General features: G+C 41.9%; 2 protein-coding genes across 3 annotated transcripts; one reads left to right on the top strand and one right to left on the bottom strand.

Moving 5' to 3' along the window:
- LOC136665460 (phosphoribosyl pyrophosphate synthase-associated protein 1) lies at positions 1-14,291 on the top strand. 2 transcript variants are annotated; one of them, XM_066643104.1, is made up of 10 exons: positions 1-54; positions 2,916-2,968; positions 3,103-3,169; positions 3,377-3,549; positions 4,018-4,133; positions 4,227-4,282; positions 5,622-5,767; positions 9,314-9,384; positions 10,093-10,239; positions 11,833-14,291. In XM_066643104.1, the coding sequence occupies exons 4-10, from the start codon at positions 3,396-3,398 to the stop codon at positions 11,989-11,991; spliced, it is 849 nt and encodes a 282-aa protein (XP_066499201.1). In that variant the 5' UTR covers positions 1-54; positions 2,916-2,968; positions 3,103-3,169; positions 3,377-3,395; the 3' UTR covers positions 11,992-14,291. The 2 variants fall into 2 exon arrangements, with proteins under 2 accessions (XP_066499201.1, XP_066499200.1); XM_066643103.1 differs by lacking the exon at positions 1-54 and adding an exon at positions 62-381.
- Positions 14,292-17,458: 3,167 nt separating this feature from the next.
- LOC136665262 (ras-related protein Rap-1b-like) lies at positions 17,459-18,725 on the bottom strand. Its single transcript, XM_066642826.1, has one exon. It carries the CDS (start codon positions 18,723-18,725, stop codon positions 18,099-18,101), a length of 627 nt encoding a protein of 208 aa, XP_066498923.1. The 3' UTR covers positions 17,459-18,098.
- Positions 18,726-20,260: the final 1,535 nt, after the last annotated feature.

The raw sequence follows: 20,260 nt of genomic DNA, 5'->3' as shown, positions 1-20,260 counted from the left end.
CATGTCGCAGTGAAGGCTCCAGTCCAGCAGGCGGCGCTGCAGGAGCTCACTGAGGTATGAGCGCTGATGCGGGGAACCGTTGTTTGGCAACAAACTCCTCGGCGTCTAACGGTCTGGTTCGTGTTTTAATGTGATATTTTAATGACAGCTTTTCTTCACGTTTGAAGGTCTTCCTCTAAAACGAATAAACGCAAGTGTGCGACAAGAAAGGAGCCCTGTGGACTTTAAACTAGGACAGTTTCAGGGCAAGTGAGTTTAACCTTAACCGTTAGCACAAGAGCTAACAAACTTCGAGAGGATGAACGTCCCGAAAAGCGGTTACCGTGTCTTCTCCGCCAACTCCACCGCAGCGTGTACTGAACTCGCCAAGAAGATCACAGAGTACGTACTCCACCAGGAACACGTTTGGCTTTGTTTTGTTGTAGTGTAGATAATAAAACCCGGTTTGTCCCAGTACGGTAAAATTAGCCTGCTGTGGTGCCGCGCTTACACACACGGATGATGCCTCAGTGTCAGATTTCCGTTTTTATTTATTTTTTAATATTTTTTTCAGTTCCAACTTAAACTTAAATGTTTAAATACCTTCACTTCAGCTTGAATAATTAAGTCTGAACCCTTCCCCCTTCAGTCTCTCCTTGGCAGCAGGACATAACCTGGCAGTACGTGGCAGTTGACCAGTGGCGGGTGCCAGTTCTTCAGAAATAGGTGCCAAGGCCTGACTGACCTATTTAGAGACTAGTTAATGGCTGCTGCCACTCAGCCATTTTAACGATCTCTAGCTTCTTAGTTTCAAATGCCACTAACTGGTCAGGGACAGCAGCCTTTATGTGGTCAGTTACAGCTACTACTAGCTGAACTGCAGTTGCCATTAACTGGTAAATGAAGGCTACCACAGCTGTCTCTAACTGGTCAGTGATGACTGCCACAGCTGCCTCTAACTCCTGGGGGTCAGCTGGCATTACCTGAACTCCAGCTGCCTTTGGTGAGTCAGAAACGGTGCCCTGTTCTCCATGTACAATAGCAGATTTCTTATAATCCACAGTGTTGTTTGTCAAAAATAACCTGCATGGGAATAGAGAGCCAGGATCTGACTGGTCAGAAACATCTCCAGATACCTGAAAGGCAGCCAATAACTGCTCAGAGACTACCAGCTGAGCTCCAGCTGCCACTAATCACTAATCAAACTAAAGCTGCTTCTAAGTAGTCGGCGACAGCTTTTATTAGCTGAGCTTCTGCTGCTTCTAAGGCATTGACAGGTGCCACTAGCTTTTCAGCAGCCTCTAACTGGTCAGAGAGCAGCCACTAGCTGAACTCCACTGGGTCTCACTGGGAGAGCAACAAGCGCTAACTGGTCAATAACACCTGCCACAAATAAAGTCCACCTACTGCTGCCAATGGCCTAGCAGTAGCTGTCATTAGCCTCATAGTTTAGTGTATAACCTTCTCACCCGCCCTTCTTCAGATTTGTGTATTCTGAGAGGTTTATCACCAAACGCAAATTTGTATATTTTAAAAATACAGATATATTGAGTGTGGAGTAATGGAACCAACATCTCGATGAACCAGGTCAAATAAAGCTAATGTCAGTCTGAATGACAACTGAAGTAGTCTCTCGTAAACCACAGACACTCTGCCCAGAAGTTGACGGAGAGACTGATACTTTCAGTGCGTTAAGTTGGCCTCATTTTCTGGATTCTACCTGTTGCATTCTGATTGGCTGATTGGCCTTCTATACATCAGCAGACGTATGACTAGTTCTTTTCCATGTCTGTCAAAATCCTTTTTCTGGGGTTGTAGGCGGTTCTTGGCCAGGTTACGTGGCGAAAGGTACCAGACTCTCCCTCGAGAGTCTAGCAATGTGAGACTAATGTCATAGTAGACTATGCCCAGTGTGATATTTAACACAGTATGCTAACTGTCCGGCTAGTCACATGTCAGTATATTTCTGTATTTCATACCAGTATGAGCAGAATTACAGTTATGTGGTGTCTATTATTATTGTTATTATTCATTTTTCTATTGATATATGCTAAATAAATCTTTTATCTCTGACATTGAAGCAGCCACAAACATTACTGGTCAGACCTGCACATCATTTTTAAAACCTGCTGCAAGTGAAAGGGGTAATAAGCCCACAATTATTGTGATTGGTGTATTGCTGAAAACATGAACTCTTTAGACTCTTTACGGCTTGGCAGTGGGTTTGACCTGACCTTGGGAAGGCTGTGGTATGTTTATACAACTCTGTGCTGAGTCATGCTTTCCTTATCTTTTCATATGCAGAAATTAAAGGGGAAATTTTCTGCATAAGTGATTCATTGCTATGTAAATGTATACAGAGTGTTAGGAAGTGAGATGTTTTATTCGTTGAATGTGGTTTCTTTAAAATGGTGTTTGATTTTTTTCCGTTACATTCTTCGTCCACGTTTTATCAGACCTGGTGTGTATTGATTTTGAAAAGTCAAATAAAACATCGCAGACCCTGGTTTTTAATTCCGTGAAAGGGGTAAAAAGCCAAAGTTGTATTTGGATTTTATTTCCTGTGTACTTTTACAATTTAATTCTGGAGTGATCATTATATTCTGTGTAATAACTTGGGCAGCATGAGGCACAAACCTGGAGCAGCACAGCTCCAGGGTCCTGGGGTTTTGGGTTCAATCCCGGTGTCAGATCACTGTCTTTGAGGAGCTTGGTTTGTTCCTGCAGTGTCTGGGTGGGTTTCCCCCATGTTGGTAAGTAAATTGGCTGTGTAAAAATTGTTCCTAGGTGTGAGTGAGTTTGTGGTGCCCTGAGATGGGTGTGTTTCGTCCTTGCACCCTAAAACACTGGGTAGGCTCCTGGTAGGTGAGTTTCGCCCTTTAATTCGGCTTGCATTCGCTCTATATCAAGCATGTTTTCTTTCCCACTTTTTTTAGGAGGCTTGGAGTGGAGTTGGGGAAGTCTGTGGTTTACCAGGAGGCTAACAGAGGTGAAAGGAGTTAATCTTTTGGTTTAAAGGACTTCATAATTAGACATTTCCTTATTTCAAAGCAATTTGTTGTAGGAATTTACAAAGTAAAAATATTATTTTAATGCCTTGACATCTTATGTTTAATACGATAGAGACCAGAGTTGACGTCAAAGAGTCTGTTAGAGGCCAAACCATCTTCATCATCCAAACCATTCCCAGGTAATGCAAATCTTTCAACTTAGCAACACTTAGGCTTAGCTTTGTTTGTAGTATTAAACTTTCCTAAATGTCAGTCTGAGTCAGAAAATGTCAGTCAGAAATTTAGCATTAGAGTTTCACCTTTGTTTGCTGTTTTTTAATGTTTTATGCCTTGTGTTGGTATGAGCTTCAGTCTAATTAATATATATGTGTGTGTGTGTGTGTCAGAGATGTTAACACAGCTATTATGGAGCTGTTGGTAATGGCTTATGCACTCAAGACCTCCTGTGCCAAAAACATCATTGGAGTCATTCCGTACTTCCCCTATAGTAAGCAGTGCAAGATGAGGAAAAGGGGATCCATAGTGTGTAAACTCTTGGCATCCATGCTTGCCAAAGCAGGTATTTGATTGTATATATTTGTGAGATTTTAATGTGTTATAGCTTTTTATTATTATTATTTGTATTGATTTTTTGAGACATTTCAGTGTGTTCATTCTGGGTTTTTTTTTTTTACATATTAACACATTTAGAATTTAAGCTCTCCAACACTGAAAAACGTTGGGACAGGGGCAAAATAAGAGTGAAATGTTTATAGAATATTCAAGTTACACTGGTTATATGTAAGGCTTTCATGATTGGGTGTCCAACAGAGGCTCAGACTTCCGAAGATGTTCAGTCACAGTCAGAGTTTCCAAACAAATAGAAAGTATTAGTAAAAGGAAAGGTGATATGGGGTACGTAGTGCTTCTAAACCTGCCTCTGCCACAACTATTTTGGAGTGTGTTGCAGGCCTTAAATAGTTTTGTGAGTTAAGTATTTAACAAGAATTTAAACAGTATGCCCTATACAATGTTTAATATAATCCAGGGTTGAGTCATATCATCACCATGGACCTCCATCAGAAAGAGATTCAGGGCTTCTTCAGTTTTCCTGTAGACAACCTACGTGCCTCTCCATTCCTGCTACAGTACATTCAAGAAGAGGTTAGTTTGTCCCTAGTTAACTACTTAAATTAGTGCCAGTTTCAGTATGTCGCATGTGATTCCATAATTGTGTATATTGTTTTTTTCTTTCAGGTCCCTGATTACAGAAATGCCATCATTGTTGCAAAGTCTCCCTCTGCTGCAAAAAGGTATTGGGCCCACAGCATGAGTATAACTGGTAAACACTTTTAGAAGTTTAAAAAATTGTTTGCTGATTGACTTAAAGTAATTGAGATTGTACTCGGGCGGCACGGTGGCGCAGCAGGTAGGTGTCGCAGTCACACAGCTCCAGGGGCCTGGAGGTTGTGGGTTCAATTCCCGCTCTGGGTGACTGTCTGTGAGGAGTGTGGTGTGTTCTCCCTGTGTCTGCGTGGGTTTCCTCCGGGTGACTGTCTGTGAGGAGTTGGTGTGTTCTCCCTGTGTCTGCGTGGGTTTCCTCCGGGTGACTGTCTGTGAGGAGTGTGGTGTGTTAACCCTGTGTCTGCGTGGGTTTCCTCTGGGTGACTGTCTGTGAGGAGTGTGGTGTGTTTTCTCTGTGTCTGCATGGGTTTCCTCCGGGTGACAGTCTGTGAGGAGTGTGGTGTGTTCTCCCTGTGTCTGCGTGGGTTTCCTCCGGGTGACTGTCTGTGAGGAGTGTGGTGTGTTAACCCTGTGTCTGCGTGGGTTTCCTCTGGGTGACTGTCTGTGAGGAGTGTGGTGTGTTTTCTCTGTGTCTGTGTGGGTTTCCTCCGGGTGACTGTCTGTGAGAAGTGTGGTGTGTTCTCCCTGTGTCTGCGTGGGTTTCCTCCGGGTGACTGTCTGTGAGGAGTGTGGTGTGTTAACCCTGTGTCTGCGTGGGTTTCCTCCAGGTGACTGTCTGTGAGGAGTGTGGTGTGTTAACCCTGTGTCTGCGTGGGTTTCCTCTGGGTGACTGTCTGTGAGGATTGTGGTGTGTTCTCACTGTGTCTGCGTGGGTTTCCTCCGGGTGACTGTCTGTGAGGAGTGTAGTGTGTTCTCCCTGTGACTGCGTAGGTTTCGTCCGGGTGACTGTCTGTGAGGAGTGTGGTGTGTTCTCCCTGTGTCTGCGTGGGTTTCCTCCAGGTGACTGTCTGTGAGGAGTGTGGTGTGTTCTCCCTGTGTCTGCGTGGGTTTCCTCCGAGTGACTGTCTGTGAGGAGTGTAGTGTGTTCTCTCTGTGTCTGCGTGGGTTTCCTCCAGGTGCTCCGGTTTCCTCCCCCAGTCCAAAAACACACGTTGGTAGGTGGATTGGTGACTCAAAAGTGTCTGTAGGTGTGAATGTGTGTGTGTGTGTTGCCCTGTGAAGGGCAACACACACTCCAGGGTGTATTCCCGCCTTGCACCCAATGATTCCAGATAGGCTCTGGACCCACTGCGACCCTGAACTGGATAAGTGTTATAGACAATGAATGAATGAATGAATGATTAGCACATGAGAGCACAGTAAGAGACTTACTTTCTTCGACTGACTCTTTCTGTGTGATGATCACAGGGCTCAGTCGTATGCAGAGAGGCTGCGTCTAGGCCTGGCCGTCATTCATGGAGAGGCCCAGTGTTCTGAATCGGACATGGCTGATGGAAGACATTCTCCACCATGCGTCCGCAACATCTTCGGCCACCCGGGCTTAGAATTGCCATGTAAGACTAACTATTGCTTCTGAATAAACACTCTCAGAGGGTTTTAGGGCTATACACAATAGGTTGTCTCTACATGTACTTGTTAAATATTTGAAGTTATTGTATTTTAGAACCTACACCTTCTCTAAATTCACCTACAAAGTGGTGGGGATAGGGTGTATCTGAGTACTAACAGCCTATCCGAAGCCCTGTCTGCATAACACAATTTTATTCTTGCTGCATTGCTTTGCATGTGAAAAATGATAAAGTAACATCACAAAATTTTGTATGTGCTTATTCTATTCACTTTAAGTTGATCCTTATCTACGTATCTATCCCGGACTTTTGTTCATGTTTTGATAACTTCTAATATTTACAACAAATTACATTTAGGGGTAATGCCATTTTTTTGGTGTAGGTAAATATTATTGACTGCTATTTCTTTCAGTAAATTGTGTTTGATGTTTTTTGTGTATCTTATGGACTTTTGACAATCCTCAGTTGGGTTACGGTTTTGGAAGTCACTATTGTAAATGTTGGGGAGCAGCACAAAGAAAATATTTAACTGTATATTACAGTAAATCCAAGATTTGATCATGCTTTGAAAAAAAGATCTCGATTTTAATTTTGCATTAAAAACAATACATTACATAAAAATAACAAATAAACATATAATTACACTTGGAGAGGCTGAAGTAATTAAACGTGATACCACCCAAATATTGATTGCAAATTTTTGCTAACAGTAGCATATGTATCATTATATTGATCCATGAACTTAATGAGCGTTGGAAATTCTGAGAAGAAATGGATGTCATTAGTAAAGACTGGGGATTGGTAAAGTCCCAATATATATTTGTTTATTTATTTATTTCAAAGCTGTATTTATGTGGCCGTTATTTAATGTGATGTTTATTTGTTGATAATAGGCAAGCAACAAGCTCCATTTCCAGGCATAGAGCTCCCAAGTATGATGGTTAACTCTCTTTGCTTCCAATCACAGCAGTGACCTCACTTTAAAATGGTTCCTCTGTGCGTGCATGCCGTTATCGAGGCCTCTCAAAACCTGCAGCCAAAAGCATTCTGAGGACTGTAGATGTGAAGCTGTGCTAATACATGCATCACTGCCATAGTCGTAGTTAACTAACGTCACTCTCGGTGTGCTTCGACATCTTAAAGCTGCACTATGTAACTTTACCTCTCTGGTAGAGTGTTGTAATTGCTTGCCACCTTCAGAAAGTATTTTATCATGGGTTTTTCTTCAGACCCCTTTCCCGAGTTGATGAATATGATGTTTGTGAGCCTTTTGGAAGAGATTTTCAAAGAGAACACAGTGAAAACATGTTTGGATGTAGGTGAATTATCAGCTATTGTCATAAGATTAGAGTTTGCATTTGTAGAATATGACGTAAAGATCTCACCTCGCAGCTCAAACTGTTGGACTGTAGAGGGTCAAAGACTGACAGAGCTGACTCCTAATCCTTCTACTTTAAAATGTTAGCCTTAATCTTACATTGTGCAGTTTTAAACTAAACTTCATTTTAATATAATGTATTAATTAAGGTGTACTCTTTGTAACGGGGACCACGGACTTCAGAGTGCTTCCAAACAGGGTTGAGAAACCTCAAATGAAGTGCTTCTTTCTTAATACTCCGTAATCAACATCCTTTCAAACGGAACCATTGAATATCTGTCCAAGATATGTACATTCGTCCGGTTTCACTCAGGGCCCATCTTGCCAGTCAACACATCCGTGCCTGCTTGTGGAGAACTGTGTAGAATAGACTTTTAGGACAGTTGTCTTGTAGCTGCTTGTAATCAAGGCCTCTGCCAGGCCTTGGAAACACATCACCTTAAGGAAAAGATTTACAATTAACGGTATTAATAGGCTATTTCTCTGCATTTGCAGCTGTAACAGCAGCTTTAAGTCTTGGTAGGCTTTGTACCAGATGTTGGAACATTTCTATGAAAATGTAATTGCATTGAGACATCAGATTACATTTGTAAGGTCAGATACTGATATTGGAAAATGTTGGATAGTTATGGAACACAAATTACAGTATAACTTCTCCTCCATTACTTCAGAAAATGCAGTTCCATTGCTGTACATCCTAATGCTAGAGAGATTTATACTCCTATAGTCCACAAAGGGTTCATCTTAATCTTTTGGACATATAGTTACTATACTATATTTACTAGTGTTCATAAGGTACCAAAATCCAAATTATGCAGAAATCCCTTTCCTGTTTGGTTACAAGCACATTTTGCATGCTTACATCTCAGTGGCTGCTGGTAAATAACATTTTAGATGGGGCTATTCGTCAGTATAAACAACCATTCAAATACAATTTAGCTCATACTGCCAGACACCAAATCTCTAATATTTAATTGACAGTAAATATATATCAGCAGACTAATAGTTACCAAAGTGATCAATAAAAAAACATTGAGGCTGTGTGTGTCTGGACTGAATACTGGATTTTGGAGAAGAGAACTTGAGTTTGAAGGCAGCAGGAAGCATGTACTACATCACCAATATCCGTCAAGCTCCTTACTCCAGCTCTAACTAATTGACTTTTCTTGGGGCGATAAATGTTGCGCCCCTGTGGTATCCGATTCAAGGACTGTTTTTTTTTTTTTTTTTATTACACATTATTTTACACATGTAACAAGCTAAAAAAAAATCCACCAGAGAGCTCTAGCGCCCTCTATTGGCCAGCCACAGCTGTCTTGTATACACACACACACACATATATACAACAACGTGGCATTAGTTGCAGAGGTAACATCATGTAGTTTCCCTCAGGACTGGCAATCATAAGTATTGGTGATTGAGTGCAGTTCAAAGAAAGCATTCTAACCCATAAGTCACTAGTTAATTTTGCTCTCTAGAAAAAAAAGGCATGTGTTGAAGGCATGTTTAACTCTGTTAACCCTTCAGAACCTGCAATCTGCTCCCTGTGTGCAGGCGTGCGATTGTGTGAGTGTGTTTGCTGGTTGTGTGCTCCTGTGCCTCTCCTCTGACTGAAGACTTGAACGTTGAATGAGAATGGTCCTGCAATCTTGACCGCCCCCTGAACTTGAACATTGCCCCAGCCAGAGTCAGACTTGTTGGCTTTCAGGACAAGATTGGTTTATGTGTATCATTGAAATTTATTTGTACTGACTTTGTGTGGAAGCCTCTTAGCTATTCTAACCTATGATTGGGTATGTTGGTTTCTGCATGGCATGTGCTGCCTTGAGTTTGCCATTCCAAATTGAAGCTGGTATGTAGGTGGGGTAAAATGGGGTAGTTTTAATAATGAAACATCTAAAATATGTGTAAAGGAACAAAGGCATGAGCTACTGCGATCCAGCAGTGGTCTCGGTGACTCCTCAAATGACCGTTATCTCATTTAGAGAACATATAATGTGGATTACATCTGGAATATGTCAGGTTATTATATGCACTTGAACCCATCTTACCCAACATACACAGACAACAGAGCCTGATTTGTTTACTAGTGTTCCTCTTCAGAACCTTCTGTGGTGATTCTTTAACGGACTGTTTGGTATTTCTCTTCGTAGTAATGATGGCCAAGGAGAAGCCACCCATCACAGTAGTGGGGGACGTTGGAGGGCGCATCGCCATTATTATCGTAAGTAGAGGTGTATACGTTAAATACGGGAACATTTCAGTAGTACTGTTGAACCACTACTTGAATCATTACAACCAATAATTACGCTGTTTGTAGCTTCCAAATGACACCAGTGGTGGGAATTTCCCTTCAAGGCATTGATACAATTCTCTCAAGTGTTCAAACAAAAGTAGACCCTAGGCCAAAACCTAGTGAGCTGTCTAAATAGAGAGCATTTTACATCATTGTGTGAACGCTCGTGACACGTAGACTGTCCCAATTCTTAGATACCTCATTATGCTGCCTACTGAGATACCTTAATCTTGGCGAATTCCCATGATGGCAATCCCATGATGCAACGCGAGCACAACTCCCATCTATTTCACTCTTCTCCCAGAGCAAAGATAAATAAAATCACAATAAAAACAGGAAGACTAGAATCCACCGCGCCAAAACGCAGAGGCGACGCTAGCAGCTGAGGGACGTAAACACTGGGTGTGTTCAGCGGGCGTGAACAAGCGGTGACACAATCACTCTCTAACTATAGTGTCTCAATAATCAGACATTTTTAAACTGCTGTCTCCATAGTCCGTGTCTACTTAGGCAGATGACTTTTTTGGGACAGACCTTTAGCTGTAATAGCTATGTAAAATGTAATCTTTCTTAAAGCCATATATGGTTTAACTGTCCAACTTTCCATGTCGTTACAAAATGTAAATTTGCTTCTAGGACGACATCATAGATGATGTGGAAGATTTTGTGGCTGCAGCTGAGATCCTTAAAGAGAGAGGGGCCTATAAGATCTATATCATGGCCACTCATGGCTTGCTGTCTGCGGATGCTCCACGCCTCATTGAGGAGTCTGCTATAGATGAGGTGAGTCACATGCTCACTTCATGCTCATTGCTCATATCATAACCCTCTTGGCTGTGTATAATTAAGAGGTCTTGCATCTGCTGTCCAGTCCTGTGTTTTGTAACCGCTGGTAATAAGTTGAAATGTTTGTCACCACTAGTACACATGTAATTACAAGAACCAGAACAATGGATTCAAGGTATAGATATGAAAATGTAAATAATAATACATGTATTTATAATAATAATAATAATAATAATAATACACAGATTTACATTTATAATGCTGTCCATGCTGATCTTTTGGTATTGATTAATAAATTCATTATTAGTATAATTTGCAAATGTTTAGTAGACAATGGCTCACTTAAACCGATTGATCACAAGATGCTCGCCATGTGACTGTAAGTATTTATAGCTTCATTTACATTTCTCTTGGACTGGTAGCTTCATGAATTAGAGTTCTACAAAATATCGAATGTGTTTCCCATAAATAGTTGCTGATGGAGTCCATTTTATTCAATATTGATTACAAGCCACTTTTGTGCCTACGATGTTGGTATTTTTAAATGTATTAGTATCTTACTAAACTATCACTGAGCACATCATTTGATGGCAACAAAGATACTGCCACAGTACCACGAATTACTTAACATATTTCTTTTTGTATGCGCATTCTCAATTGACTTTAAAGGCTTACACTATACAGGGGGTCCTCGACTTACGACATTGATCCATTCCTACGTCGCGTCGTAAACCGATTTTCGGTGTAAGTCGGAACATACATACATACTGTACGTAAATAACCTATCCTTCTCGGTCCCGAGCCGCGTAACCGTGTATTCTTCCGCCGCGCACACCAAACACGAAGTTCACGTTATGACGTTTACGATGCAAAACCACTTCAGTCGAAACAAGGCTTTATACAGTAAATGGGAGATGTGTCGTAACCACGAAACATCGTAATTCGGGACTGATGTAACCGGAGGACCTCCTGTATACCATAAATGACGTATCACACACCGTGTCAAGCTTGACAAAAACGTTAAAGATGGAGCTATAAAAATAAAATAAATAATGCTTAATGAAATAAATTTATTTGCCTGCAGGATTTCTCACAGTAAAATTTGAATGAAATTGTAGATGGGTTACTAACCTTTGTGCCGAAGCCAAGAAATCATTCATTCATTCATTATCTGTAACCGCTTATCCAATTCAGGGTCGCGGTGGGTCCAGAGCCTACCTGGAATCACTGGGCGCTCAATCCAGGAATACACCCTGGAGGGGGCGCCAGTCCTTCAAAGGGCAACACACACACACACTCACACCTACGGACACTTTTGAGTCACCAATCCACCTACCAACGTGTGTTTTTGGAGCATGGGAGGAAACCGGAGCACCCGGAGGAAACCCACGCGGACATGGGGAGAACACACCAACTCCTCACAGACAGTCACCCGGAGCGGGAATCGAACCCACAACCTCCAGGCCCCTGGAGCTGTGTGACTGCGACACTGCCTGCTGCGCCACCGTGCCGCCCCCAAGAAATCATATCTTAATTTTTCCATATACAATATTTGTATCTGAAATTCTGTGTGATTATGTTTGCTTTCAGGTAGTTGTGACCAACACTGTTCCCCATGAAGTGCAGAAGCTGCAGTGCCCTAAGATTAAGACAGTAGACGTAAGCATGATCCTGGCTGAGGCCATCCGTCGCATCCACAACGGAGAATCAATGGCCTACCTGTTCCGCAACATCACCGTAGACGATTAGTAGTCGAGCGGTTTTGTGTTTGCATTGATAGTGATGTCTTTCCGAAGGGCTGAGGAGCCAATCCTTCCTCATCTCGATGTGCTATTAGTGCCAAGTACTCAACAACACAGCTATTTCAACAGAAGTACAAACATATAAACAACAACTCAATAGAAGCGCTGAAGGGTGAAATAGAGCTTTAAGTTTAATTTTAGGAAACTGACTTTACCATTGTGTCAGTATGCGAGTGTTCCCCTTTAACCTTTTCAAGTCAGTTACACTGTGCTGCTCTCATTGGCTGTGGCAGTACCAAAATGTTGAATGTTATTCCTTCTGTTTGCACTCATTAATTTGTATTTCCTCCATTCGTTGTATGCTGTATGCAGTCATAAATAATTGCTTGAATAGTCCGCATAATGAAAGCATTGCTCAAAATTGATGTTCATGCGTAAGACCTCCATGAGATGCTCTTGTTGAGTGCGAGAGCAGCCATTTGCTTGCTTTTTGATTTCTCACAGCCTAATTAAGTTTGTGTCCAGTACCTGCGCTTGAGCCAAAGTGCCCTAAGCTACTAAATAAGAGCAGTGGGCAAGATGGTCAACTCCTTAAGAGTTGCTGTGCACGCATTCCCAAAGTGAAGGGAACAATATACGTGACTGAAATGCATCGTGTGTGGTTTTGTTTGTTTTATTGGGGTACACCAGATTTCCAGGGCCGTAGGCTTGTGACTTAAACCAATCCATGCACTTGTAAGTGTTGTTACGGCTCATATTGTTTTTGTTTAACCATAAAACAAAGGGATATATAGTCTCACAAATGCACACGCACAAAACGATCACTGGATTAGGAACACCTACCTTGACTCTACATTCATCGTCCATTTTATTCGCTCCATACCTGAGCAGTTTGTAGTTCTACAATTCCAAACCTGTCCGCCTGTTTCTCATCCCGTTTCACATTGTTCTTCAATGGCCACAGAGCAGGTATGATTTGGGTGATGTTTCATTCTCAGCGCTGGCGGTGGTGTGTTAGTGGACCAGACACAGCAGTGCTGTCAGAGACTCTGGCTCGTACTGGCACATCACACACCACGCCAGTGTCGCTGCAAAGCACCAAACAAATCATACCTTATCTGTGGGGTACGGTGGGGGTTCTGAGCATGTGAAGAGGAGGGTGGAAAGGGGACAAGAAAGTACGCAGCGAACCACAGACTGTAAGTGTAGAACGACAATGTCCCGTTTGGTAGGTGTTCCTGATTCAGTGGTATATGTATATCTGTTTACAGGCAAGTACTATTCTTGAATAGAAATAGCTGGTCAGCTTACTGGTTAAGACACGATAGAGAAAAGCCCACTCTTGTTGGACAGAGCGAGTTTTTGAGCCAAGCGTTATTGTAAGTATTTGTGAATTATACCAGCAATTTCAAACATGTTAGAAAATGGGTGAAGATGGTAGGCGGGTCTTGTATGACTGGAGTTACCTGAAGGTGTTGCCAAGAGGACTACCAGGCGCTTCAGTATCAGGCTAAACATTTTGATAGTACATTTTGGTAGTTATTTTTCGACATTTCCTTTTATATTAAAAACCAAATGTGAGTGGTTTGCTGCTGACAACAAATTACAGTGATCTGTGATTCCGTGGATAAAAGCACATGTACAGACTGGTATTCGGATACAGATACAACTGACTGCATGGAAAGTGTTGCTGAGTGACAGTGAACATGTCAGTGCTAGGTAGAATTTAAGCAGTTCAACTGGCAATGAAGTCTACGACTTATCATTTCAAATTAGGAGAGCTATCCTTAGCTTTTCACATTAAAAGCTTGCTTTAGACATGAACAGGGCAGGTTTGTGTAACTAACAGAGTTATGCCCAGTATTTCTTCTATTTTACTGTGGTCAGGTCCAAGCGTATTTCTAAGCGTATCTCACATCCTGATTCTGAAGCCTCTTATTGCTCTGCCATCCCACTGTTCCTCATCAGTGACAGGTCTTTCCGCGCACACACGGTCTATGCAGTGTACCTCATCTTTTCTTCCCGGTGACTTCCACTTCCAGTTTTGAGCTCAGTCATATCTGACGGCAGATAACGTCCAGCCAGGCAGAGGAGCCGCTTCGGTGTCTGTGTGAGAGTGATGGTGGTTGCTATGACAACCATGCTCCGCTGTATTAGTCCACTGTTGTTGTTGTTATTATTTTACTCTAATTTTGGTTGGCGTAGCAGATGTGCTCTGTGTTCCAACATTTTGCAACAAAATTCTTGTTTGTGATGTTACACATGTCACTGATATTGATTTGCAACAATATTTTTATAAATAAAGAAACTGCTCAAATCTGTTTGTGCTCCATTGTCTCTTTATTGAACCAAATATATATAAAGTTACTTCCTTAAATACAGCACAGAGAACTTTGACATAGAAATCCCAGACAAATTAATTCATCTTCGTAGCAGACGTACAGCTAAACTAATTTTATTTATATATTATTTGGAGTTGCCCTGGCGCCCCCTCCAGGGTGTATTCCCGCCTTGCACCCAATGATTCCAGGTAGGCTCTGGACCCACCGCGACCCTGAATTGGATAAGGGTTACAGATAATGAATGAATATTATTTGGACCTGGTACTTGGATCTCACTTTTTGATTTGGTCACAGACCCTTTACTTGCTCAGAACTCCTCAGGTTAACTCAGAAGACACTGAGGAGCTTAGACCAAGTCCAGGGGCAAGGACAGAAGTTCATATCCCCTGCAGGCCTCGTTACGTACAGTTAGAGGCGTGCTACAACAGTGATGTGAGATCCTAAACTCTCTAGATTGCCTTTATGTTGTAACACAGTCAGCTGCTCATTATCAAACTCTTCCGAAAGTGAAATGAATGCCTTAGAGCAGTGTGTGGCATGCCCTGTTCTCACAGTGATGGTGGTGGGAACCTGACATCAATGGCTTTTAATATAAGCATATAAAGTTGATGCCAAAGGAATTACTTGTACATTTTGCCCTTAAACAGATTTTTAAATAAGAATTAATAAAATAAATAGAGATACATTCACACAAAAGCTTTCCCAATGTAAATGTTCTTTTCTGTTTTATTTAATTGTATTTAGTTACTTTTAATTCACCACTATATTTTACCATTATTAATGCCCTGTATCTCCACTAGCCATTTTAGCTATCGCTGCCCCTGGTTCCTAACCTCTGAGTAAACCACTTTGAATAATGGTTTATATCTGAGTTTTTAAACTATGAAGACATTTAAAGAATTGAATTGTACAATAACTTAAAAAATAAAGCTTTCAAGAATGAACAAATATCAGCAGAAATCTCTTACCTGCCGTTAGTCATTTAACTAGATTTTTATCCAGGTTTAACACCACTACTTACCTAAATGTGTGAACATGGTTAGCGCAGTCCTGGGGGCTCGGAGTGTGTGTATGAGCTGGGTGGACAGTACAAGCAGCTGTGTGTTTTAACTGAACTTTCAAGAGGAACTAGAGCACCGGCACTTTGGTCACTTCCCTCTTTCAGCTTAGGGGAAACAATACACCTTGTCTCAAAAGGGGAAATACTCAGTGTGTGTGTGTGTGGCTGTGCCTGCTATGAATAAGTGTCTGTCTTTATATGTCATGTAGAGCATGTCCACACATTTTTGCATCTGATGTTATCGACAAGTTTACTTTGGAAATCATGTGCAGCGCACACTCTAAAGCCAGGCCTTTATGTAGGACACTCGTCATCTGTCATCGCTTCTGATATCAAAGGTAGTCATCAGTAGTTTGTTCCTCTTTGCTACAATATCAGCTCCTACACTTCTGAGAAGGGTTTACAGTAGATATTGGGAAATTGCTATGGGAATTTAAGGACATTCAGCCATGTATTCACTGGTACTGATGTCAGGGGATTAGTTGTGGATCATAAACCGACATCTGTACGTTCATGTAACTGCTTTATTCACTTCGGGGTCATGGTGGGTCCAGACCTTACCCCGAATCAATGGGCGCAAAGCAGGAACACACAGGCATGTGTTTTTGGGCTGTGGGAGGATACCCATGCAGGCACAGAGAACACACAAAGGCCTTCAGGACCCTGCTGTGTGAAGGAGACCCTACCTGCAGTGCCACCACGTCACCCAGGGCTCCATCACTCTGTAGCACACAGGCTAATACCTCAGTGCTAAGCGTTAAACACGACCACGCATGCTGTTCAAATATATCTCATTTCATTACACACTACTTGTCCTATATATATATATATTATTTAAGCCATGTGTGCACAACTGAAGTCCTCAGTCTGTAAAGTTTGATTAAACTGGGTAGAACCTTGGACATACATAATGTAGCCATAGTTGGCAAACAACCCACAACAGTAGCACTGTATTTTGGTTTGACAAGTGTTACAGGAGAACTGGTTTCAGCAGGTATATTTGCAGAACAAATATATGGACGCTGTAAGTTTGTATAATCATACTGAGTAACTGATTTCAGCTAAACACGGAGGCGGACGCACTACTAGAACTTTTTCTCAGGCCCAAAATTCCACTTTCCAAAGAAACTCCCTCAGCAGATATTTCCACCCAAAAAGGCCATTCTCTGTAAAAGCATCGGGAACTAACTGACATCCTGTAAGAGGAGGAGAAGAGAAAGTAGGCATTTGATTAACAAAGCGTGAGCTTCCCTTTCACCGTGTTTCTGCTTTGACTAGCGTCTAACAATTGCCATCTTGTGTGGGCAGTGAGTGGTGAGGAGATGCAAGCGGCCTCGGTTACCACTAGAGGGCAGTCGGCTCATAGATGGTTCTTATGTTTACTTTGTGTAGTTTCTAGACTTCTCTTAGCACAGAGATGATTAGCACTTCTCTTCCTTTTCTCTCTCTCTTTTTTATGGGTAGTTGTAATGTGATTTATGCATATTTTTAAATAATACATTGATATAGGACACTATAAGCATGAGGTCATCCAGAGCTTCAACCGATTCTGACATGTTTTTTTTAATTATAGTGATCAATTTTGTTGTCACTGTATACTTCAACGATAAACCTATAATTATCATATCTGTATCATCAGTGAAAATGACATGTTTCAGACAGGAAGTTAGCAATTAGCCCAAGATAGCTGCGCAAACCTTTGAGTAAAATAGCTGTACTCCATTTTTCCTTGTGTTTGTTCTTTAAAAGAGGTTATTTCTGTCAGTTCCAGTTGATCTTACCTCAGAAAATACAACTAATAAGATGCAAATCATGAGTATCAAGGTATTTTTGCCCTGTCACATTCAGTCTGTAACTGATTAGCTTCAACACGACCACGGTCCCTGTCCAGGATTATAGCACTAGTTCATCACACACACACATACACACACCCCTGTGGACCGTTCCGCACAGCCAACCCACAAACCATGTGCTTCTGAATGTAAGAGACATAAAAAGAAAACAACAAGCCCTCCCCCTCCACACAAGAATATTCCACTGATCACACCATGACATATGTTTGAACATTGACGTATTTATTCGTTTACAGAGTAACAAAACATAAAAATAATGTGCAACTTATTAGAAGTCTTTCGAATATCAAAAGTGCATGTGAATGGAGACAAGCATGGGTTTCTGACAGGAGCTAAAATGAAAACAAATACCATGGCTCAGTACTTTGTTGCAGTGTTTCTTGTAAAAACCAATGCAAATATACAATCAATTGCAAGAATAAAATGGAATGGAGTTTTTGCATTAAGGTTAGTTTCTGCTACAGAGCGTGTAATGTGACTAAGATCAGAACACTTTTCTATTTTTATATAAGAGGTGTACACCATTGAGTCCTGTAAACCACGACCTTTCATCAGAGCTTCACAAACGCAACTTGAAAAAAAGCGCCACGATGTTCCTCAAATGTCCTCACAGTAAAAGTCTTTCTCCTCATTCCTCCCCCTCAGAGTCTCTCATTAACTTGTCTGTTGTCAGTACTGGGATTATGTTGGTGATGCTGAGTTTGGAAGGTTTGAAGGATTGTGAGGAGTTTGTAGCATGAGAAGCTTGGTTTTTTTGCTTTTGTTCCCCCCCTCCCTCCCTGCTTTAGAGCTTTGTAGCAACTCTCTCCCCATGTCCCCCCACACGGCTCAGCTCTTCTCTTCTCTTCTCCTGCCTGCTTTAGGACACGTTGCAGCTGTTGGTCTTGTTCATTGGTGGCCGAGCTCCACTGTTCTTTGGGAAGGTCTCCCGGCGGCGGCAGAGGGCAGGGCTCAGACGGCTGGGAAGGTTGGCTTGATGGAGCAGCTCACGGAACACCTCCATCACGTTGTCGTTCTCCTTGGCCGAGGCTTCTAGGAAGCAGTTGTTCCAGTCCAGCTCTACGGTGGCTAGCACGTCTTCAGACGACACCCGCCTCTCATCTAGACGGTCGGTCTTGTTGCCCACCACCACGATGGGTGTGAACTTGTCCTCCTTCACCTCCATGATCTCCTCGCGCAGGCTCTTGACAGCCTCGAGTGACTCGGGATCATCTATGGAATAGACCAAGGCGAAGGCATCCCCGTTTTGGATGGACAGCTTGCGCATGGCAGGGAAAGAGTAGCTGCCACTGGTGTCCATGATGTTGATGGTCACCTTGATGCCAGCCACCTCGTACTCCTTGCTGTGAAGCTCCTCCACCGTGCGTCGGTGCTTGGGCTCAAAACTGTCTTGGAGGAAGCGCTGGATCAGAGCCGTTTTCCCCACTCCAGCTGCTCCCATGAACACCAGACGTACCTCTGTCTTCTCCTTCACGTCCAGAGACATGTTCACCCCTCTCTTCCCAGTGGACTCTGTGAAACTTTTTAAGTTGCGACCTCAAAGGTTGCAGGAATTGACATTGGTGAGATTCAGCCGGAAGCTTCTGCAACTGCTCAGAAAATGGAGCTCAGAGATACTTTGAAGGCTGAACACTTGCCTCACAGCATGAGACCAGACATCGAGAGGCTGTAGTAGTGTACGCTGCGCAGCTGACAGGTGCTTCTGTGTGTTGTGTCCCTGCACGTCCTATTTATAGATTTTCTCAATCACGGCGGTTGCATGCCTCCTCCAAGTTTTAGCCAATCACATCACGGTAGGATCCTGTATTGTTAGATCATTAGCCAATCATAAAGAAGCATGCAGATGAGAACTGCTATGATGCCCTCAGAGGAGAGATTATATAGCTTTGTGCTTGTGGACTGAAGTGGCTGTCAGTGACTGGAGCAGCACAAATCTTTTTGGCTTTGTAAAGAGATGTGTGTATGTACTTTAATTTGATGCTTTGTGATGTCACAATTATTTAAATGTTAATTATGAAAAATTTGTCCTTAAAAATCCTACAGATGCTAAAATGTAAAGGGAAATAATGTGGAATGTGTAGCACCTTTCTGTGCCTTAAACTTAAAAGTAAAATAGAATTTGTGCTTCATTTTTAAAAATACAATTGCTTTCTTAATACTTTCCATAACCAATCTTTAAAAAAAAAAAAAAAGACCCAGAGTTTCTAAACAGATTCTTTACTAACACGCATTTTATTCAGCTCATCTAAATGCATGAGAGCCTGGCAGTAGTGTTGAGGATTAGATGCCGCTTACAAATGAGAGCTGTTGCTCTGAGGGCAGAATAGATTATATTTAACTAAGACATTACATGTGCACCACACTGTATGCACACATGAGATCACCACTGAGATCTTTACTATGTCTGTGTTTACTGTTCTGCATAATTTCCACACTATATATCGGGAAAGGAGGTTTCTGCTGCATTTGAACACTGCTCTAGTATGAAACACTGGGGGCTTTGTTTTTTTCTGTAGCTGAAAATCCTTGTTGAATATCATCAAAAAAATCCAGCCAGTTCTAGAAATATATTCTTTTCAAACGTTTGTATATTATTTTATTAAAGGAAAGGAAGTGTGGTGTTTTATAAAATATATATATATACTCTGCTTCTGTTATTTTAGAAAGTCTTTACACTAGATGTTGGAACATTTGCTGTCAGGATTTGATTGATGACAGCCACAGGACCATTTGCTGACGTTGGGTTTAATTCCAAAGGTGCTGGATGCTCCAGCATCACTTCAGAGATCACATTTGCACTGTTCCACAGGCCTATGTTGGGGTTTAAAGCCTCTAGCTGACACTGGGCATGGTGAACTTTGCTAAGGAGGTTCTACAAGATTTTTCATAAAAGTAAAATAGTAATAATAAAAAAAAACAGTGGAAGTTTTGTTCACACAAATCTAACAGATTCGACCTCATTACAATGCTTCTGGACATATGGTGCATCAACAATCCTCGTTCATTCATTCACTGTCTCTT

This window comes from Hoplias malabaricus, chromosome 13 (genome assembly GCF_029633855.1).
Source record: "Hoplias malabaricus isolate fHopMal1 chromosome 13, fHopMal1.hap1, whole genome shotgun sequence".
NCBI classification, from domain to species: domain Eukaryota; kingdom Metazoa; phylum Chordata; class Actinopteri; order Characiformes; family Erythrinidae; genus Hoplias; species Hoplias malabaricus.
The sequence above is the reverse complement of the archived record's forward strand: the minus strand, read 5'-3'. Positions and strand labels throughout refer to the sequence as shown.

What these genes read in the sequence shown, in the direction of transcription:
- LOC136665460 (XM_066643103.1), top strand. Translation starts at nt 299, where the DNA reads ATGAACGTCCCGAAAAGCGGTTACCGTGTCTTCTCCGCCAACTCCACC. An exon ending in CCCGGGCTTAGAATTGCCAT is followed by an intron (nt 5,768 to 9,313) that starts GTAAGACTAACT and finishes TTCTCTTCGTAG; the next exon opens with TAATGATGGCCAAGGAGAAG. An exon ending in AGGAGTCTGCTATAGATGAG is followed by an intron (nt 10,240 to 11,832) that starts GTGAGTCACATG and finishes GTTTGCTTTCAG; the next exon opens with GTAGTTGTGACCAACACTGT.
- LOC136665262 (XM_066642826.1), bottom strand. Translation starts at nt 18,725, where the DNA reads ATGTCTCTGGACGTGAAGGAGAAGACAGAGGTACGTCTGGTGTTCATG.